This window comes from Triplophysa dalaica, chromosome 1 (genome assembly GCF_015846415.1).
Source record: "Triplophysa dalaica isolate WHDGS20190420 chromosome 1, ASM1584641v1, whole genome shotgun sequence".
In the NCBI taxonomy this organism is placed as follows: Eukaryota; Metazoa; Chordata; class Actinopteri; order Cypriniformes; family Nemacheilidae; genus Triplophysa; species Triplophysa dalaica.
The window spans coordinates 9,137,699-9,158,967 of NC_079542.1; the positions used below are offsets into that span (position 1 = coordinate 9,137,699).

Below are 21,269 nucleotides of genomic sequence, written 5' to 3' on the forward strand. Positions count from 1 at the left end.
CTCATCATAGGCCTACCCCAAAAAATTAAGTCTGTAAAGGTGCTTTAACCATCTTAATGTACTTATTTTTTAAAAAAAATTGTGCAAAGCTGTCATAAATCTGTTTTTTGTTTTGTCATAATTGTGCATGTAGTAGTAGTAGTTAATGTGAAAAATAATAATTTAAAGTAGTTTAAAATAAGGCAGCAGCATAACAAAATGTAAATACAATGAAGGGGGATGTATATGCATAATATATAATAGCCTTTAAATCTCAATTTGTGTTAATGATAAGCTTGTTTGAAGCTGCAGTTTGACAGTGTTGTCATTACTTTCTTGCGGTGGGCAGGCACACTCGCTCAGTTGTTTGTGATTAATGGAAAGTGTTGTGGAAACTTTTCGGAGAGATGAGACCAAGATTTGTCTTTGAAAATGTTTATTTGCTTCCAAGCAGGATAAACTCAAAACAGAATGACAGTCATCAGTCTGCACTGCAGATAGTGAAACACTCTCTGTTATTTGCATACCATCTTTATACCCCTACTGCTCTTTTCTCCACCAATCAGCAAGTCTCATTTTACATTTTCCCATTCCATTGTTTCATTCTTATCCACAGCTCCAAGGCCGTGCACATCTTCCCTTCTCAAAAACACAAGATCTCATTCATTCTAGTAGAATTTGTTCAATCAAAACCTCACATAGTCCTCTGTTCTGCTATTCCAAACGATAAATCAGTGGAACGCTCTAAGGCGCTGACAATATCACACCTGTGTTAGTAGAAGTAATAAATACATATTCTTACATTAATTAGCAAATCACAAGTTTGCAAAATTATCAAAATAAAAACCTATTTAGCAAGTTAATTTATTTTTATTTTAAGCTTTAGAAAAGGAAGAATGAACAGTTTCTTTAATAAATAAATGCACCCATTTGTTCCTTAGATTCATTTGCGGGTCAATAATCAGAATCAGAAAGAGCTGTATTGCCAAGTTTGTTTGCACATACTGTGAATTTGTTTCGGTGACAGGAGCATCCAGTACACAGAAACAGCAACAACAGTACACAGAGACCATAACACAATAGAATAGAGTACACAGATGATTTAAATAAGGGTGTATGGGTAAACATAAGAAAAAGATACAGATAGTAAAGCTATGCGTGTATGTTAATTTGTAAGAGTAAAAAACAAGAATGGACTACACATCAGAATGAATGAAATATAATTTACAGAAAAAGTTATATAAAAATAAATAGTTTATTATCTGGAGGGTACAATTAACATTGCACTTATTTATTATTGCAGAGAGTTAATAATTGCACGGTGGGTAAAAACAATTAACTGTTAAAGCATCTAACGCCCTCTGAAGAAAACTTTATCACATTGGAATACTAAATCAGCTAACTATTGTTTTGGACAACACACAACACCACATGTAAATCAGTAGTTTGACTAAGAGACAAATCTGTGGTGTGTCGCTCCTCTCTTTATTTGCATGTACTGCGCATGTGCAGTGTGAGAATGGTGCGGGAAGTTCACAGAGGGACGCTGAGAGTGACGGGACAGAGACACGGGCGGATAAACCGAGACGGACTGCGCGACAAGTGTGCAGAACCAGTTGCTGTCATCCAAACCGTGCTAACACACTCACATCCACTGAGCGGTAAGGCTTTTTGTGAGAGATTCGGACTTAGCGGTCTATATCTCGATAGTTCTGGTATATTAGGGATAGGTTTACAGAAACTGTACTTACAGTAAGTATGGACAAGTATGCCATTCATCTCCTGGTCTAAACCACACGAACAACAAAATCAACAGATGACTTAAATGAAACTTTCATCTACACTTTTAAACGCGTCCGTAAATGTTATATTTGAGTTCATCTCCCGAGGGAGCGAATGACAACCGCGGGCGTGTTGGCTGGTCCGAGCCATTTAGTCACTTCAAAGCTTTAAGTGTTTATATGTATGAGTTAAATACGCTTTACACCTTTTTATTAAAGCACTAAACGATAAAAAACGCAAAAAGAGATATTTTTATAAACGTTATACCTACGGTAGGCTATAATGTTTTGGCGACCGGCAGTTATTTGTCCAATAGAAAGGGTGTGACTCTATCTGACAACGTATCATGAGGACACATGTCAATTCTTTTCACTTTCGCTTTTGTTTTTATGTAGTAAATGTTTTCAGTCGTGCTACAGATGAACAAATTACATGATTATTAACTTTTTAAACATATTAATGCTTATTAATACTTTAGTAGCTTGCTTCAACTGGTAACAACTTTCAAGTTGACCCATATTTTATGTCATGTTATGTGTTTAGCATGTTAAAAAACACACATATGTGTGTTTTATATGTGGCAAATAAATGTTTACAATGGAAAAAAATTGATGTTAATCTCTCTCTCTATTTCTGTCTGTCTCTCTCTCTCTCGCTCTTTCTTGTTCCTTTATAATTTACCATCTAAATGCATTTTTGTTGAACTATAGTAATGTAATAGAAATGATTTAGTGCATGTGTTATTATGACACTTTTTAATAGTCCAGTATGCATTACTGTCAAGCCAGTAGTCAACAAAACCAAAACAGCCATGCCAGAATAATACAACGTAATTATATTAAACAGACTTGTGATTAGGATAAACAAAGCTTGCAATCTACTAATCAATCTAGATGCAATCTACTCTAGCTGCTCTTAACTGTTAGTCAGTTGCCACTTGCGATATATGGATGCGTGCTGTTTGGATATTGTTCTCCAGTTGTTATCTATGCATTGAATACAATACTTTTTTAAAGATTCTCAAAATCAATTCATGCCTTGATGCTGTAGCCCATAAATCGATCATCTCTTGCATATCTTAAAACCATGACCTGCAGACATTTGTAACATTGTATTGTTACAGTATCAGGCTGATAGTTAATCAATTCAGCCAGTCCTGTCTTTTTATACCTATAATGTTTGTTGTGTACAGTACAATATTATTGAGTGTTAAAATAGTGGCTCCTAAAAGTATTTGGATACTTAAGCCACATTTCAATATAGTTGTTATTTCATTAGGTAACAAAATATCAAGAACACAATTGTTTTATCATCATTCTTTAAGATGGCCGATGAAGAACTGGTCAAGAAGATGCTACGGGCAGTGCTCTTGTCCAGTAAGAGTGGCATTTTACTGTCCCGTCTGCAGGTAGAGTATAAAGACCTGACAGGTGAGCTCATCCCCCATAAACAGTTGGGATACGCCACATTGGATGCCCTCCTACATAGCATGTCCTCGGTCGTGAGACTAGACAAAGAGCAGTCTGGAGTGGTAAGATTGCTTCATTTATTTATTATTTTTTAGGAATAAAAATTATAATAATACACCTTTGAATGTAGCTTCTTAAGGTGCTTTACAAGGCCACATTTTTATACCAACTAATACTGTATATGTGATGTATCATGTATGTATATAAACAATATAAAAACTCACTGTCCTAAATTCTATATCACTTTAGGTGGTGTGTCACGCTATTGCAGGGAATGAGATGGCCGACATTACCAAGCTTGCAGGCCCGTCAGCGCTCCGCGATGAGGACCGGCCGACCTTATGTGGTGAACTGTCAAATGAGAGTGAAACCGGCAGCTCCTCTGGTGCTGAATGGTAAGACGCATCATCATGTTTGTAATTTCGTCCGTGGTTGCAAAACTTTGTGAAACTATCAACGTAACAAAAGGGTGATATAGGTTTTACTGTAGTATAAGGAATACTAAGAATAAAGCTCTGAATTAGGTCATTCACACTTTAGCAAAGGTTTCGGCTGTTCTGGGAATTGCACACTCACTGCCAACTCCAGCGTTTTAAAAACTCACGCTGACTCTGGATCAGCATCTCAGTTCGAACTTGCCTTGCCATGATACAGCAGAAAGCTGGCATCTGTATTGACCTACACTACAGAGAGAGAGAAAGAGAGGAAGCTCTAATAAGAAGAGAGAGAGCGAGGTCTGGAGACTGCAGTGTTGTGTTGCTTTACAGAGAAGGATTGTCTGAAATCGTCTCTTTTTTTCCCATCTGTAATTTCAATGACTCGACCGCTGCCAATGCTGTGGCGATGCTTTGCTTCCTTATCTTAACACCCACTCTGTGGAAATTATTAGCCTGTGGAATGCTTATCTCAGGAGGGCTATAGGCAGTGATATAGGTATTCGATTTTTGACTCGGATCCACGCTGGACTCGTGCTTGGAGGAGGCAGTCAACTGGGTTGGAAGGTATATGATGTCATTGTCTTGCTGTTTTGCTGGGCGATATCATGATATGTTTAATGCATTAAATAAAATGGCTTTTAAGTTACTGTCTGGGTGAAGGGTATGATGGTATTGTGAATTTGTTGTTGCATTTCATATGTCAGATGAAATATGTGTGGTCATGTTACACATTTACATTGCTAGTTGTATAGCTGGGCAGTGATGGTTCAGATACCTGATGGTTCTTGAAAATACGGCAGATAACACAGTGGCTAAGCCAACAAACGTTTGATCTTGTGTTGCTTAGAATGCTCAGTCTGTTAGAGAAAATAAACGGGTTCTTGGCATAAGTGGGAGTCTTGATGTAATATACATGCTTTATAAGCACTGTCTTCAGGGGTACGAATTCTTTGTATGCTATTTTACCCCGGAAATATGTGAGGATGGTCCAATTGTTTTTAACCCCTTCAGGCCTGAGGTCTGTATCACAAAGCGAGGTGAACAAACTCTGAGTTGTAGAGTAAGTTTTGAGTTGACAAAACCAGACAAACCCAACCTGGATTAGATCAGGTTCAGTTGTAGCAAAACGGTTGTTAAAACCTTTCTCTGTCAACTCCGGTTTAATCCAGAGTTTGAGGCGCGTGCACCTGAAAGTGTGACACGTGCGGCAAACAGCCAAACAGCCAATCACACGGAACATGGAAAGCATCATCAGTTTGATTGACTTCTCGTGAGCATCAACGCAATTCGCTTTTCTGTTGAAGATGATGAGATCATTATGAAAAATGCATGAACTGAAACACATTTATAAGGCAGAAATAAACACTGCTGCAGAGAACGTTTGAGAAGGAAGCTATTGACTATTTCAATGCGTAATCAACTGAGTTTAAATTATTTATGAAGGTAAACAATAATATCAAAATATAATATGTATGCTTCATTACTCAAAAATGCTTTATATATTGAAGTTTGTTTTTTACGAATATAGTTATATTAATATAAATGCTATGTTTAAAATTCATTAATTAGTATTAATTATCAACTCATATAATGATTATATGATGTTTAAAACTAAAATCAATAAATGTAAATATACAATACAAATTAACACTTAGGGGAGTGGCTTCACTGCGTCAGATATACGTCACTTTCTCACAGCTGATTGGTCCAGTTTTGGTTTGCGATCTCTAGCCCAGAATAAAACCTGCTCCGGAGCAGGTTAACCGTGTATCCTAAGTTACCAGGGCGAAGAAACACGCTCAAAACTGATCCACCTTCTTGAGCCCGAAAACTCTGAGTATGCTCAAACTAAGCGCGAATTTACCTGGGTAAAAACTGAAACCACCTTCGTGATACAGGCCACTGGTGTCCATTCTAACGGACGTCACTTATCTGTAGACTTTTTAATGTGTTTTGATAAAATCTCCTGTCCTTCATAGCGAAGCCGAGGACGTCCTTGAGACAGCCTGAGCATCGTGGACGTCTGGGGCGAGGTGGAGGTCGTGGAAGGGGTCATGGAGACTCTCGAATTGGAAATATGAAGGACTGCCGGCCTGATGTTAGAGGCGGTAGACCCCACAGCACACCTCCACATACACCCACAAGAAAACCCTTAATTCCCTCTGAAAGGTAAAAAAATCACAGCGTGTGTGTGCATTGCTGACACGGTCAAGGAAAGTAGAACTGAAATAAAAGGACATTTATTAACATCTGAGACTTTCTAGATCATGTACCTGAATGCAAATCAAGCTTTATAGAGCGCACTGAGTGAGTGAGTTTTTTTAACCAAACAGATTCATTTAAATATTCTCAGAGAGCATTTTTGGTTTTGCAACTGCTTGGCTGTAGCTGTTGACATCTACCTTTAATGGCAATAACAGAAAGGAGTGTTTTCTGAACCTATTGCTTATTCAGCATTTAAGTACAGGGTGCTGTCTGTGTGTGCGTGTATGTGTGTGTGTGTGTGTGTGTGTGTGTGTTAATTCATTCCAGCCTAATACTATTGAGAGCAAACAAGTGACCTCACTCTTTAGAATTGTGTTCTGTATCGCTTACTGTTACACACACAAAGGCTATGAGGGTGTGGAGGATTGCGGGTGTGCTGGAGTTTTTAATCCCCTTTCATTCTCTCACAGATTAGCTATTCTAAATCAATCCACGGTGAATCAGCACTTTCTCTTTGGTGTAGTGTATGAGGGGGTGTGGGTCATCTGACACCTACAATCATGTGCAATATGACCTGGTTACCCCTGTTTTATCTCATTGCGAAAATACAGGGTGTACATGAGGAAGTGTGTGTGCATCATAAGCATAGCTGATCACCAGTGTATGTTGTTTTTTTGCTTGACCAGCTAGACCCTCATAAACTAGTCTAAACCAGCCTCATAGTTAAAAGTGTTGTAAGCTGGTCTACCATAGTAAGAAACATCTCTTTTTTTAATTCATCTGAAATAGCCACCTCGTAAAATAGATTGATTTTACCTTAAGATCAGGCTGAACATTGTCATATTTGTCATCACAGTTTTCTTTCTTTTAAGGACCGTCTGTCTTATTCTGTCGGCTCCGTTGAGCATGAATCACTGCGCTGTTTATTTATGATTGGTGTTAATAAAATTGCCTCTGAGAGCTTTTTGTCTAGAGACGCTCCAGCAAGACAGCATGTGCTTTTCTGGTCACGGGTCGAAAGCAGAGGGTTTATGGCAATGGCACGACTAGTTGAAAACAACAAAAAATCAATAAAACAAAAACCTTTACCACAGTATCTAAGATGGGATTCAGATGGGATTGGTTTTTCAGGACATAAAGTAACAGTTACTGAGTGTTTCTGTAATATTTATTGACTAGGATAAGTTTTGTCTGAAAAAGTCTGAGATTTGTGTGTCTGTATGCAGTCACTGTAAAAAATGACACTGATATTTACTTAAAAAAATGATGGTAAGAATATTACACAAAATATGTTAAGTACTCAGTTGTTATTTCATGAATAAATCAAGTAAAATTACCTTCATTATTTAAGCACATATGGGGGGCACGGTGGCTTAGTTTCGCCTCACACCTCCAGGGTTGGGGGTTGGATTCCCGCTTCCGACTTGTGTGTGTGGAGTTTGCATGTTCTCCCCGTGCCTTGGTGGTTTCCTCCGGGTACTCCGGTTTCCTCTCCTGGTCCAAAGACATGCATGGTAGGTTGATTGGGATCTCAAAATTGTCCGTAGGGTGTGAGTGCGTGAGTGAATGAGTGAGTGTGTGTGCCCTGCGATGGGTTGGCACTCCATCCAGGGTGTATCCTGCCTTGATGCCCGATGACTCCTGAGATAGGCACAGGCTCCCCGTGACCCGAGGTAGTTCGGATAAGCGGTAGAAAATGGAATGGAATGGAATTTAAGCACATGTCACAAGATAAACTTAATTTATACACTAAATTGAGCATTGGCCTTCATTTGACAAAACTTCAGTTTAACATTTATTTTTGTTTACAACATATATTATTTGCAAGTAAGCTAAGAGTTGTCTCTTTAGCACGATAACTGTTCACTTAGTGAAAAACACACATTTTGAGGTCTCACACAACTTAAGCACAAGCACCACTTTTCTGAACAATGGTAACCACGAAACTCCAAAATACAAGCTCCAAAATACAATCTCTTCTAAATCTTAAAGACAACTGAACAATAAACACCGTCAAGTCTTTCATTTTATTGTAAGGCACATAAAATTGCACTTTTTCACAAAAATGACTCTCCTAATGCTGTTGCATGCAATGCATGCTGGGAACTCTAAATTTACTGCTTAGTTAATTTAATTAACTAAAAGAATTCATGTAGTCCGACCACAAAAGATAAAGATTGTTTACAAGTTCAAGTGGGTTGAACATGATAAAATTAAGTTGAATTCGCTCAATAATTTGTGCATTTAGAATTCCGAGATTGTTTCCATAATATTAACTTAAATTTGGTTAAAAAAAACAAGAACACAATTGTATTAAGTAAAGTTAATTCAGTTAATACAATGAAATCTACAACGACCCAGAATCTTTTTTAAAGTGTCGCTGTCACACACAGTTTACCTGCCAAAACGTATTTAGTCTGTAATTGATTATACACATGATATATGAAATATGAATGATGAAAATATCAGAATATAACAAAACTGTTGAAATTAGTAAACCGTATTATATTGCCCAGTCTAGAAAGGATGTTGTTGTTTTCTAATCCATTTTTTATATTTTCTAGATCAGACAAAAGGATGATGCTTCCCTCCAGATTTCAGAAAGAAGTTAATGCCCAACTCTTCAGAAACCCACAGCAGAGCAATGGTGACTATCCCTTGAGTTAAAAAGTCGTAAATTAGTTAAATATGCAGACGGGCTAATCATTCTTTAAAGGTCACGCCTATCCTGGCTTCCACAGCAACTTAACTTCCTGTCCATGGAAACATTCCAAGATAGGATGTTCATTAAATGATGAAAGGAGAACAGTCATCTTCTGCCTCAAGTGGACAGAAAGCTCATGCTGTTACACAGAAGGATCTCTCAATTCTGTTGCTATGAGCTATAATATGTGCAGGCAACATGTTGTTCTAAACAGAGTCTTTGTTAAGTGGGTCACATTGAAAATTCATTCAGCATTTGAACTGTTACTGCCAAACTTCTACTTGTGACTTGTACATTGTATCTATCCAAAATGCTTATTAGCAGCAATGTTTCTGTTGTATTTTCAGCCCCTTTTAACCTGATTGAAAGCACAACTCCAGCAAAATCCAAACTGCCTCATTCTGCACCTTACAGTCCCAAACTGGTGCAGTCTCGTCTTAAAGAAGTCCTTAACAAGCACTGCAATGGCCTCTGGGTATCCAAGCTGCCACAGCTGTACCGAGAGCTTTATAAACAAGATCTACCCATTGAAACCCTGAAGGATCTCGAAAAGTGGAGTCACATCTGTACTGTAAGATTTTCTATTTTATTATTGGACAATAATAGGCAATCTGTGTACATTGAGCCATTGTGTAATCACGTTGTAATTGACAACATCAACTTTTGTAATTACATTATTCTAGAAAGTTTCAGATTAGATTTTAATTACTGTAAGACAAAAACATTCTATTTTACTATTAATGCAAACATCTTTTTACATTGGGATACTTTCCATCGCAGAATCATATATTAATAGGCAGTGATCATTTTCATAATTATAATTTTTTATTTTAATAATGTCAATTTTTGTAATTCACAACATTTGGGGATTCTCATTGGATTACATTACATTGTAATACATTAAAATGTATTACAAGGAAAAACATCTTGTTTAAATTAGCTCATCAAATTTGTATTATATAATGAAATTAATTTATTTGCTATATGTAAAACTTATTAGTTAAAATTAGGCATAAAATTTGTTTCATAATGCAAATAACTTAAATTGCACCAAAAAAGACTCATTCATTTGTCTTCATAAAAAAGAAATGTATTTTTATTTCTCTTCTTCAATATTTCTTACTTCTTTGATTTGTATCCAATGTTTGCTTGTTTTCTTTGCTTCAAAGATTGAAAAACCCTGCAGCAGCAAACCACAAGAGTTGCTCCTGTATCCTGCTAAAGGAATTAGCCAGAGTCCCACCCCAGGCAGCGCTGCTACACCACCCAAACAATTCACATCACCATCCCAACAGAATAAACCTCAGACTCAAAAAACATCTCCCACCTCCCAGCCAATATCTCCTGCAACCTCTGAAGCTCTACCTTCAGACCTCAAACACAGACTTGGAGAGCTGCTCTTGAAATACAGCAGTGGTCTATGGGCCCACGCTCTGCCTAAACTCTACCAGGACACTTTTAAATCCAAACTTCCGGAGATTGTGCTGGATAACCTTGCTCTGCTTTCAGATATATGTACGATTGACTACCCCGTACCGGACAACCCCAAAAGAGCTATTCTATATGCAAAAGTGGTGGAGGATGACAACCGTAACAAATCAGGATTGGCTGACTCACAGATGGCAGAGCGGCGTTTAAGCATTCAGACAGTGCCTCCTCTTATTATCCCTAGAGAGGAATATCCATCTGTTCTGGTGGTGGAGGCGACCGACACTAACAGTGTCATTCTGAGGTATGACTCAAAATCACCGTCCTTCATTTCATGGGGATCAGGCTAAACATGTTGTCTTTATATAGAAGAAAAAAACTGGTGACTTTTAGGTCATTAACCATTTGACATTCCTGTTCAAGCAATAGAACCCAGCCGGAAACACAATAGAAAAAATGGAAAGGGTTTAATGGTTTTAATAGGAATTGTATTAGTTTTACTTGAAACTATAATGGTGTTTACTGGTCTGTGATGGATTCTATTGGTGGGGTGCTATCTGGCAGATGAACCCTTATGGATAACGCCCAAAACTAACTACAAAAATATATTGGTTTCAATGGAAAAGGCTAATTGTTCATATTGGTATTTAAATGGAAACAATTTAAATTTCTGTGATGGTTTATATAGGGTTTTTATTGTTTTTTTCCCAGCTGACTACTGACTAGTTATTTGATCATAACAAAAAGTATTTTTCTATTAAGATTTAAATTAAAATTACGTTTATTCATTTAACAATACATTTGGTAATTTTATTGCTTAATAACTTTTAAAGACAACCCTACCACGAGCTCAGAGCTTGTCAGGTGATTGCTCTGATTGTAATTTCTTTAAGCGTAATTGTTGAATTCAGATTTATATTACCCACAATCATTAAGAGCCCCAGATGTCACAATTTGCCATTGTATTTCCGAAAACATACGATGCGTGTGGGGTTATGGGGGTGGAACTAAAGCACGTGCACACCCATTGCCAACAAAACACAGACATGACTCAGTTTCACTTACCTCGCGTGGCTCATGTCCGCCATGTTTTAGTGCTGGGTCCACACCGTCTATTAATTTCAAATGATCTTCAGATCCAGCCTTATATCCACTGTTTATATAACATCCATCCGGAAATGCCATGAACAAACAAACACACACCTCTCACTTTTGAGGCCCACACCGCAGCCAATCTTGATGGTAAGTGGATCTCATTTAACGGTTGAAGCGTGGACAGGCTATTTCTTTCGCCTTGCCGAGAATTGCCCATTAAGGGACAAAGAAAATTTGTTACGAAATCTTCATCTTTCATGTTCGAAAAAATCTTTCCATAAAACTATACGAACGCTGGGCGAATGTATCGAGCAAAGAAATACTACGTCACTCATACGTCATACTCGTTTTTTGACAAGTTGACCATGTCAAGCATGAGAAGAGAGCACGTTTATCTTTGTAACTACGTCAGAATGCATTAAACAGCGTTGCATGCCCCCTTTAAAACTTTGAGGGTTCTGAGACTAAGAACAAGTATGAATCTTTAATATACATTTAAATATTGTTTAAACACCAAATACTTTGTTTTTTATACTTTTTGTTCATTAAAGTAAACAACGTTGAAGGTTTTATATTCCATCATCAGTAATACTGTTGGCAAATCATTTTTTTGCTAAATAAAGTGTTAAATTAAAATTAAATTTCAAATCAAAGGTGAAAATTCCCAAGCCGGTTACCGTTGTGCTATTCCACCATTGACCTTTGATTAAATGTGTGTTTGTTTGCAGATATATAGGTGAAAATTATTCCAAGGCCCAGGAGAAGTTGGAAGATGAAATGAGAGAGTTCTATAGGCAGGACAACACCAAGATAGTTCTGACCTCACCCTTCCCAGGTCAGCTGACCGCTGTACGTGCTGAAGAAGAGGACGAGATCCTCCGAGCACAAGTGTGTGAGGTCATGCCCGACAAAGTCAAGGTACGTTTTCGAGATCACAGTGGATTATACATTTTTCTAACATAGATCTGTTTCGATTTATTAAACATCCACCCCTGCTTACTAGTCTGTTTAGTATTATTTATTACAGATTGTGTATATGATGTTGTAACAGGTTTACTATGTGGATCATGGCTTTTCTGAAGTCACCAGCAGTAGCAAACTACTCGATTTACATGAGACATTTTTGAGATTGCCTTTCCAAGCCACCAAATGTGAACTAGCGGGTGAGTTTTCAATTTAATTATGAATATGGTATACTTGCACCAGAAATAACCAAGTAGTGTCAATAACAGTGTTCTTAACATGTTGTTTCTGTATTTAGGCCTGCGGTGTTTTAGCCGGGAGCCAGCAGTGCTGAAGAGGTTTGAATCCGTTGCCAGTGGAAAGATTCTGTTGGCTGAGGTCTTAGAGCGGGAGGAAGTGCCTTTAGTGGTCCTGTATGACACATCACAGGATGATGATATCAATATCAATGCTGCTTGTTTGAAAGCTCTGCAAGACAAATCATTAGAGAGCCCGCTAAAGGTAAACATAGCTGAAGTGTTTGATGTAACAATATGATATGTATGCCATTTAATATTAGTTATTTTTTGTTTGTGTTGTCTGTCATAGGCCAACAATACTTTTATGAATGTGAGAGTGACCAGTGTTTGCTCAGATGGGACGATCTACTGCCAGGTGCCTTCCAGAGGTCTGGATAAACTCAATGATATTCTAGAGAAAACCGAAAAATATTTTCATTCCCAGGTACCACATGTTGCATCATGCAGAATCTTTTCTTCATATTCTTATGTATTGCGATTGCAAGCCCTTAGAATACATGAGGAGGTTGAAATGGATAGATTGGGATTAGGGGTTTATTCAGATTAGCAGGCGTCAAATGCAAGACATAATCCCTAAACAGAGACCTTCTGGCACAGATTGTGTAATACAGTTACTCAAAATAGCAATAACATGTATTAAAGGTGTTTTATATGGTAATGACTTAATGTTTACTTTAGTGTGAAGAGTGGTATGTCCATTGTAGGGCAGACAAGAAAAGCTAATATATATATATATTTTTAAAAGGTGACATCAGAGTCGCTGGTTTCTCGCCCTTTTTGTGGCAAAAGCTGTCTGGCTCGTTATAAAGGCAAATGGTCTCGGGTGGAGGTGAGTGTGTTTTGTTAACAGCCGAGTGAGTAAAAGAAACAAGTTATTTGATAAACAGGATCTTAAACAGGATCTACATTCCATGTAACTGGGAGCAGTATTTGCCCTAAATCTTATGACTAATTTAAAAACCTGATGTTGCTTATTAAGTCCGCAGACATGATCTGTTGAATGTATTTAAATATGTTAAACTGTTAAACTGAGCAGAATGTAATACAGTCATGTTGGTATTATGTATAGTATGTCATATGTATAGTATAATGTAATGTAAGTAGCTTTGGATAAAAGCATCTGCCAAATGTATGAACATATATAAATGTAAATGAAAAAAATTATAAGAACAAAAACAGGCAACACAGGTTATAATAAAAGGGCCTATAAAACTGAAATGTAAGCTTTCCTAAAATGATTTTTCCATCTTAAAATTATGTGTTTAATTATCAGTAATTTAAACAGTAATTAAAAAAATAACAACATTTATATATGTTCCCATTTTTATAGATAACAAACCTTCATGGGAGACGAGTGCTGGACATCCTATTAGTGGATGTGGGTGTCCAGGCATCAGTTGAAGTTATTGAATTGAGAGAGATCCCTCCTCCTCTGCTGCGTGACCTCAACTCCATCCCGCCCCAGGTCAGCAAACAGCTAATCACAACACACATATGTTTATGATGGAAGCTGTGATCAGTCAAGGGAAAAAAAGTTACAGACTAACTTTTTGTCTATTATTATGCCTGTTATTTTTAGATTATTTACAACAGGGGCTCTTAAACTTTTTGGGGCCAGGGACCCCTTAAAGTTGAGAGAATTTTTCAAGGACCCCTTCAAAATTATAATAGTTACTAGGCATATGTGCACCACATTATCCACTTATAGTTTGTATAAGAGGCTTGTGTTAGCCTCACCATGAGAAGCATATAGTTAAAATCTGGCTGGGTTTCGGTTAGCTGAAAAGTTAAAAGCAAGAAAAACAGCCATTAAGAAATGCTAAAAAAGAAAAATATCTTTGTAACACAATTATGTAATATTCATGAAAACTGAAAAGTACGTTCCTTTTTTATGGAAGTAAATATTGTGGAGTAATTTTGTGTCCCAGAAAAATGCCCTTATTGTATATTACATTGATAAGAATCTTTCATTGAAATGTTTCTGTAAGTCCACTTCACACCTGAGACTCACTTATCAATCACAAAACTGTGTTTTTTGGCAAGTTTAACAATTATTGCGTTTTTGACTGCGAATTGAGCAAAATGAACAAATCTTTCTGAGGCATTTCGTTCATTTCGTTCATTTGAGCAGAGTTACATTAAAGGTAGAGCGGTTGATTTGGAAAGGTGCTAACTTTTGCCTGCTAGCTCTGAAATTATAATCCAACCGTCTATGCGATTCACCTTCCAAAACCACGCCTCCTCCAAATACAAGAATGTATTTTGTAAATCCAAAAACGGATTACAAACTAAATCCATTAATTTCTTCTCAAAACATGTACATAACTGTCAAAAAGAAATAAAGTCTTTCGGACCCTGTCTTCATCGTGGAAAAGCTGAATCGATGTTAATTCCAGTTTTTCCTTTTTCATGGTCCAGACATTTTTTCGTAACTGCTTTTTAAAAAACAGACTTTTGTTTTGTAGATTTCCTGTTCAGCAGGAAAGTTTGATTGTTGCTGATTATCCGCCATTTTTTCTACATTGAAAACGAATGATGTCTTCATGAACAGGGTGTGCAGTGGCATGCAAAGTACGTTGGCTGAAAATGTACACATGATCAGTCACAGCGTTCGGCCAGAACGTTGTGATTGGGCAAAGTTTTTTGGTCCTACACCTTTCACAGATGATATATAATTATACAAATATTATTTGACCCCTTTTCTTCTTGATTGCTATCAGGATGTAAAGAGATTTCCAACCAACATGAAAAAAATGTTTATGGACAGGATCACCCACCCTGCCTTTAATGTTGCATGTTAATTGCCAAATTACCCCAAAACGTTTCTTTATGCTAGTTTTGATTTATAATAAGAAATAACTTATATTGCAGTTAGGGACATATTGTGAATAACAGTAATTAATTATTTCCTGACAGCCATATGAGCTATGAAATCTGTACAAGAAACAAAATGATTATTGGTCAGCTCTAGAGACTTCATGTCCGCGTCATTCATTATTTTGCCCATATGGGTGCATTTACAGAAAACATAAATGATTAGTTCACCTACCAAGTCCACGGGTCCGAGTCATACGTTTTTTTGTAATGTGATATGACAGATGCGTTTATAATGTATTACATACAAAAATGACTTATTTCCTGACTTCCCCTCCAAATATTCATGTAGTTAGTTTTTAACTCTTGCTTTTGATGCATTTGTGTAGTGTTCTGTATTTATAATTCATTAACAATTTTGAGTCACTCAGGTATGCAACAAAGGTTTACAGGTTGTTGTTTTTTTACTAAAAAGTCTCAGGCACTTAGCAAAGTATATAATAATGGGCTAATGATACCATGTAAATCTTCAATTATTTATTAAGAGATCACTTGTGTAATATATGCATTAGACATAAACACTGACTGTAGTTTTGACTATTGTTTAGATTTGCAGCACAGTTCTTATGCAAAAGAGTTATTTATGAGGATAAATTAAAAACACACGCAGAAATCCACAAGAAACATTTATATATATACTGACAGAAAAAAGAACAGAACGGGAAGTTTTGAGAAGATGTTTATTGCACACTTTTGCTGATTTTATATCATGTCCTATAATACTAAATATAACATGTTAAAACATGCATCACTGACTGATGATCACTGGGACTTTAAGTAGAAAAATTATAGGAAATTCCTAAGAATCCTCGTAAGTGCGATTATCAAACATTTCTTAAAACGTTCTCAAATATTTCCTTAAGAACATCTTAATTGTAATAATATAATTACACTTGCTTGCTCATGTGGTAACTGCATATGTTTATCTATACAATAAACTTTAGTTGTGTAACAAGCACATCGTATTCTTATATATTCTTCTTGATTTGATATCTTGAGATGATGTCAAATATTTAATGAATCGAGATACGAAAAAGATTTTAAACAATTAAGTGGTTTTTAAATAACAAGATATTCACCAAAACGAATCACTCACTAACAATCTCTTAAATGTACTCGACTTTTTCGATAAAATCTGATTTTCATCTGTCACCTGATCCGGTGTTCGCCATTATATTCTTTTGTTTCCTAACTTCTGTGCAGCACTTTGTGCAGAACTGTTTGCTGCTTTATTTAGGATATTTAGATATAGTCTTGTTTCTAGAAAATTGCCCTAGAAGGTGGTCTTCAGTTCACCCCTTGGTCTCACTAAGAGTTTGAAGCAGGGCCTGTACTGTAAGGTGGGTGGGTGGGAACATCTGTTTAAAGTTTCTAATGGCGAACACTTAGCTCCTAAATTAGATCTTTTAAACTCGGTTAACATTTTCAAAGCGAATACTATACACATTCATTTAGATTTGTCATCTGATCAGGTGTTCACCATTAGATTCTTTGTTTTTCTAACTCTGGTGCAGTGCTTTTGGCAGAAGTGTTGGCAACCTGCTCTAGTTTAGTATATTTTAGTTATAGTCTTCTTGACTCTTATATATAGTCTTCTTTACTGTAAAAAAAAATCTTGTAGAAAATTACCAGTACATCTTCCTTTATTTACCATATCAATTAGTCAAATAGAACTGTCAAAATGATTTGCTGCATCCGGGTCACTGTGAATTATTAGTTTTAAGAGGTTGTTATCTGGGAAGAACAAACCTGCAAATGTTGCGACTGGCCATTCAAAATCAAGCATTCCAACCAGCGTGTAATAAAAATATTTAATGTGCCCTATATCTTACATGATACAGATGAGTTTCCGCTTCTGAACAGAAATTTCCTGGAAACATACAGTATTATGTGAGTTTTTGTCTGTCTCCAGGCTCTGAAATGCTGTTTGGCAGATCTGTCTATGAGCGTGGGCTCATGGACTTCTGATGCTGTACAGTGGCTGAGGGACACGGTTCTCCACTGCAGTGAATGCACTATGAGGGTAAGTCTCGTGTTAATATTTCATGTACGTCTCATGTACAATATTTATTTTCCTAATATTGTATTCTGTATTATTCACACTGTATATCCTGCACTTGCTCATTGCACTTCTGGTTAGACCTAAACTACATTTCGTTAGACTGTACTTGTATATGTGTAATGACAATAAAATTGAATCTAATCTAATCTAATCTAATCTAATAGTTCACCAAAGAAAAAATGATGTCTTTATTTATTCACTTTCAAACACCTGTTATACCCTCTACGATTTTCTTCTGTGGAATACGAAATGAGATCATTTGAGAAATGTCTCCGTGGTTTGTATCCATACAGCGGAAGTCAATGGGGGCAATTGTTTGGCTATCAACGTTTGTTTTTTAAATATGTAAAACCAAATGACGAAATTATTTTTATTTTTGGGTGAACTATCCCTTATGCTGTGTTCAAATCACCCTTATTGGCATTCAAAGTTACACTGCATAACCTGGCTCACATGTCAGAAAAAAGGAGCATAAGAAAGGCTTGTGCAAAGTTTTTTCACATTTATTTATGGATTTAGATTTTCCTACATATTTAACCATTAAGAACCTAAATTCAATTCAATTCAATTTTATTGAAATAGCACTTTTCGCAATTGTTCCAAAGCGGCTTTACAGGAGAAATAAAAAATAAAAACAGAAATACACAGAAAAGGTAAAAAAAGTACAGTGTATGGTGTTTGTGGAACAAGCAAGATCATAACAAGCTAATCTAATATCACAGAAACATATCACATAACACAAGTACATCTTCTGCAATTGCCGTGGAGCAAAGTTTTATAATCCAGAGTTAAACCTTCTTTGAAAAGTGGGAAATATTGCAGGGTTATACTGTATGTAACATGCAGAATAATTAAGAACCAGGAACCAATGAACCACAACTGTTTTTAAAAAGACAAACCAGTTTGCCTTTATAATATATCAGGACCCTAAAAATAAACTAAACTGAATAAAACCTGTACAAACACTAAACAAATTGTCTTTTTTTCTAGATCTCCAAGGTAGATAACAAAGGCCTTGCTCAAGTTTATCTCTTCACCAACAAGAACTTCCATGACACAAGCTGCAGTTTAAACCAACAGCTGGCTGACTCTGATCTGTGGAACCAACAGAAGGATGTTTTCTTAAGCAGTTGTGGACCTTCAAAATCCTCCCTGACAATCCCTGTCTCTACCCAGACAGTAGATAAAGCTCTACACACACCCAAAAGGAGATCTCCACCTGGCAGCCAGGGCACACCTCCAGGCTCTCCGACCGAACATCTTCCTTTTCCTCCAGCGCTGGTGTTGCCAGAGGTTGGGGAGAATATAGATGTGTTTGTTTCTGTGGCGTGCCATCCTGGTCACTTTGTGCTACAGCCATGGCAGGATATGTACAAATTAGTGGTTTTGATGGGGGAGATGATTCTGTATTATAATAAGACAGAGGAGAAACCACTTAAAGTGGAGAAGAATCAGATCTGCGCTGCCAAGGTGGACAACAAGTAAGTGTGGAAGTCTGGTGCATATGGTCACTTTTTCTTGCCAAAAGAGTCAAGAGGATATTTTACCTTTGTCTAGATGTCATATGATCCTTTTTCCTCTGTGTCATTTGTCAGCTGGTACCGTGTTTTGGTGAAAGGAGTTCTGAACAATGGTATGGTGTCAGTTTATCAGCTGGACTATGGCAGACATGAGCTGGTGAGATGCACTCGACTCAGACCACTCATCCAAGAGTTCTGCCAACTCCCCTTTCAGGCCATCACTGCTCAACTGGCTGGTACACTTGATTTTCTCTTAGAAATAGTTTTTTATTTGTTGAAATGTTTGTAGTAGGGTAAATACCTATAAACCGCAAGTGTCCAACATGGTGTGACAACAATGAAAATAAATCTCTCTTATACTGTTTAAGAATACAAATATTACACAGAATTGTTTTTATTATTAACAGTTTGTTTTCTACATTCTTGTTGTCCCACCATAGGACTCTTGTGCAGTTTATTTGTCAACTATCTAGTTCCTTTCCAAAAATCTCAACATTAAAAGCAGTGCACTATTCCTTTTCGAGGCCCGTTCAACTGACAACCTTTTTTATTTAGGAAACTTATTAAGTAACATGTTCAGTTATTTAAGTGCAATATATTCTATTCAATATTAGGAATCCAAGGAGTTTTACTTTAGGTTTCTGGTACATTTCATTCTACCTCAGACCTTTTGATCTAAAGGTGTGTGCTTTTTCAAAAGTTTTGGAGACAAAAATGTAATTGTGAATACATATTAGCTTCTTTCATTTCGAAATTAAAATATAATTAAAGGTTTTTGAAATGAATGGCTTTGAATAATGGAGAAATACCAACGTTTGCCCGGGTTAAAAAGGAATTCCTTCAGGGTTGTTTGAAAAAAACTTGGGGTGAGACCTCAAGAATTCGGCTGATAAAATTTTGAGAGAATTCAAATTCTAGGCAAAGGGTGATTACTCAAAAGATTGTATCTAAAAGATTCTTAGTTGAAGTTCTTTATTGTCATATGAACTAGGTACAATGTAATTCTTACTTTGTTTGAAAATTCAGATGTAATATTTAGACACATTAAAGACTTTAAGGCGTATTTGTTTCAGGTGTGAAGTCTAGGCCTTGGTCTGAAGAGGCCTCCATTGTGTTCAGGAATCATGTTGAGAAGAAGCCTCTGGTGGCCCAGCTAGAATCACTGCAGGGGGCATCACAGCTGTGGGACCGTAAGGTTGTCGTCTACCTGGTGGACACTTCACAAGAGGAAAGAGACATCTGGCTGCACGACATTATGGCTGAATTTACTGACGAGTTGACCAATGCTGCATAAAACCACGATTAACTAATAACAGAGTGTGCTGAAGGATTCTTATATTTGTGCTTATTAGTGCCATCCTGGATGCTGCAAATTTAGGTTTGGTTTTTTTCCAAATGTGACTTGACACACTTCTGCCTGAGTCAATGTGAATCGTAGAGTTTAAAATACACGATTGAAATTTTGCAGCACTATTTAAAGCGGTTTTAAGCTAAGCAGTGTTGAAAGCTGTGAAGATCCGTAGTGAATCAAAACAAGATTTTATGTGTGAGACCTTAAGTTATTCAAGAAGAGATCAACTAAATTGTCTGTGTTTTGTTTTTTGAAAAGGTATGTTACAATGTCATGCTTCATGTTAACAGTGTAGCATTTCCAATAGCTTCCAGTTTACAGCGCTTAAGAGACAATGCACAGTGTGCTTTAATTTGCGCCAGGCTAAAAGTTTGTCATTTCAGATATTGTTTACATGGACAAGCGCATTTTGGAGACTAAAGATCTAAAGGCATTAGAAATAAGACTTCTTTTATAAACAAATAAGAATCTGTCCAAGCTTTAGATTTATGTTTGGCCTCTGGCTTTAGCATTATTTATTTATTTTTTGCATTATGGTATTGTATGATTATGTTTACAATGTATCAATCCTGTTTGTTTACACTAACTCCATAGCAATGGCATACTGTAGTAAATGATTGAGCTGTAACTGAATATGACAATATGTGACACTAGGTCACAAAGTCTGTTCTTAAGTAGCACGGGAAAAATTTAGTAAAAGACAAAAATGTATTGAATGGATCAAAATCATTGATTTTTCTTTTCTATAAAGGTCATGTTCCATGAAGATATTTTGCAAATTTCCTACCTTAAATATATAAAATATATCATTTTTGTTAACAACTTCAAAAGCAATCTCAATATTTAGATTCCATAATTGACCCATATGACTGATTTTGTTATCCAGGGTCACATACTGAAGATTCAATTTAAAGACTAGAAAGATTTACATTGTTGGCAAAAGGATTTCACTACACGTGGTAAATCTTTTAGAAATAAAATGAGAAACTTGTTGGTAGAGCCTATTTGTAAACTCAAGAAATATATATATTTTTTATTGACTTCGATTATAGAATCGATTGGATCATGAGACCGTATTACATGTACAGCACTAATTCATCA

At 36.5% G+C, this 21,269-nt stretch overlaps 1 protein-coding gene across 1 annotated transcript; it reads left to right on the top strand.

Moving 5' to 3' along the window:
* Nucleotides 1–1,505: 1,505 nt before the first annotated feature.
* On the top strand, nt 1,506–21,159 carry tdrd7b (tudor domain containing 7 b). The gene is given in 18 exon segments (XM_056749475.1): nt 1,506–1,640; nt 3,086–3,292; nt 3,480–3,533; nt 3,535–3,625; nt 5,647–5,836; nt 8,437–8,519; nt 8,924–9,147; nt 9,746–10,308; nt 11,828–12,017; nt 12,151–12,262; nt 12,361–12,563; nt 12,651–12,785; nt 13,107–13,190; nt 13,692–13,826; nt 17,148–17,258; nt 18,288–18,778; nt 18,893–19,053; nt 19,891–21,159. Coding segments are annotated over 17 exon segments (3,255 nt in total). The 5' UTR covers nt 1,506–1,640; the 3' UTR covers nt 20,112–21,159.
* The last annotated feature ends 110 nt before the right edge of the window (nt 21,160–21,269 follow it).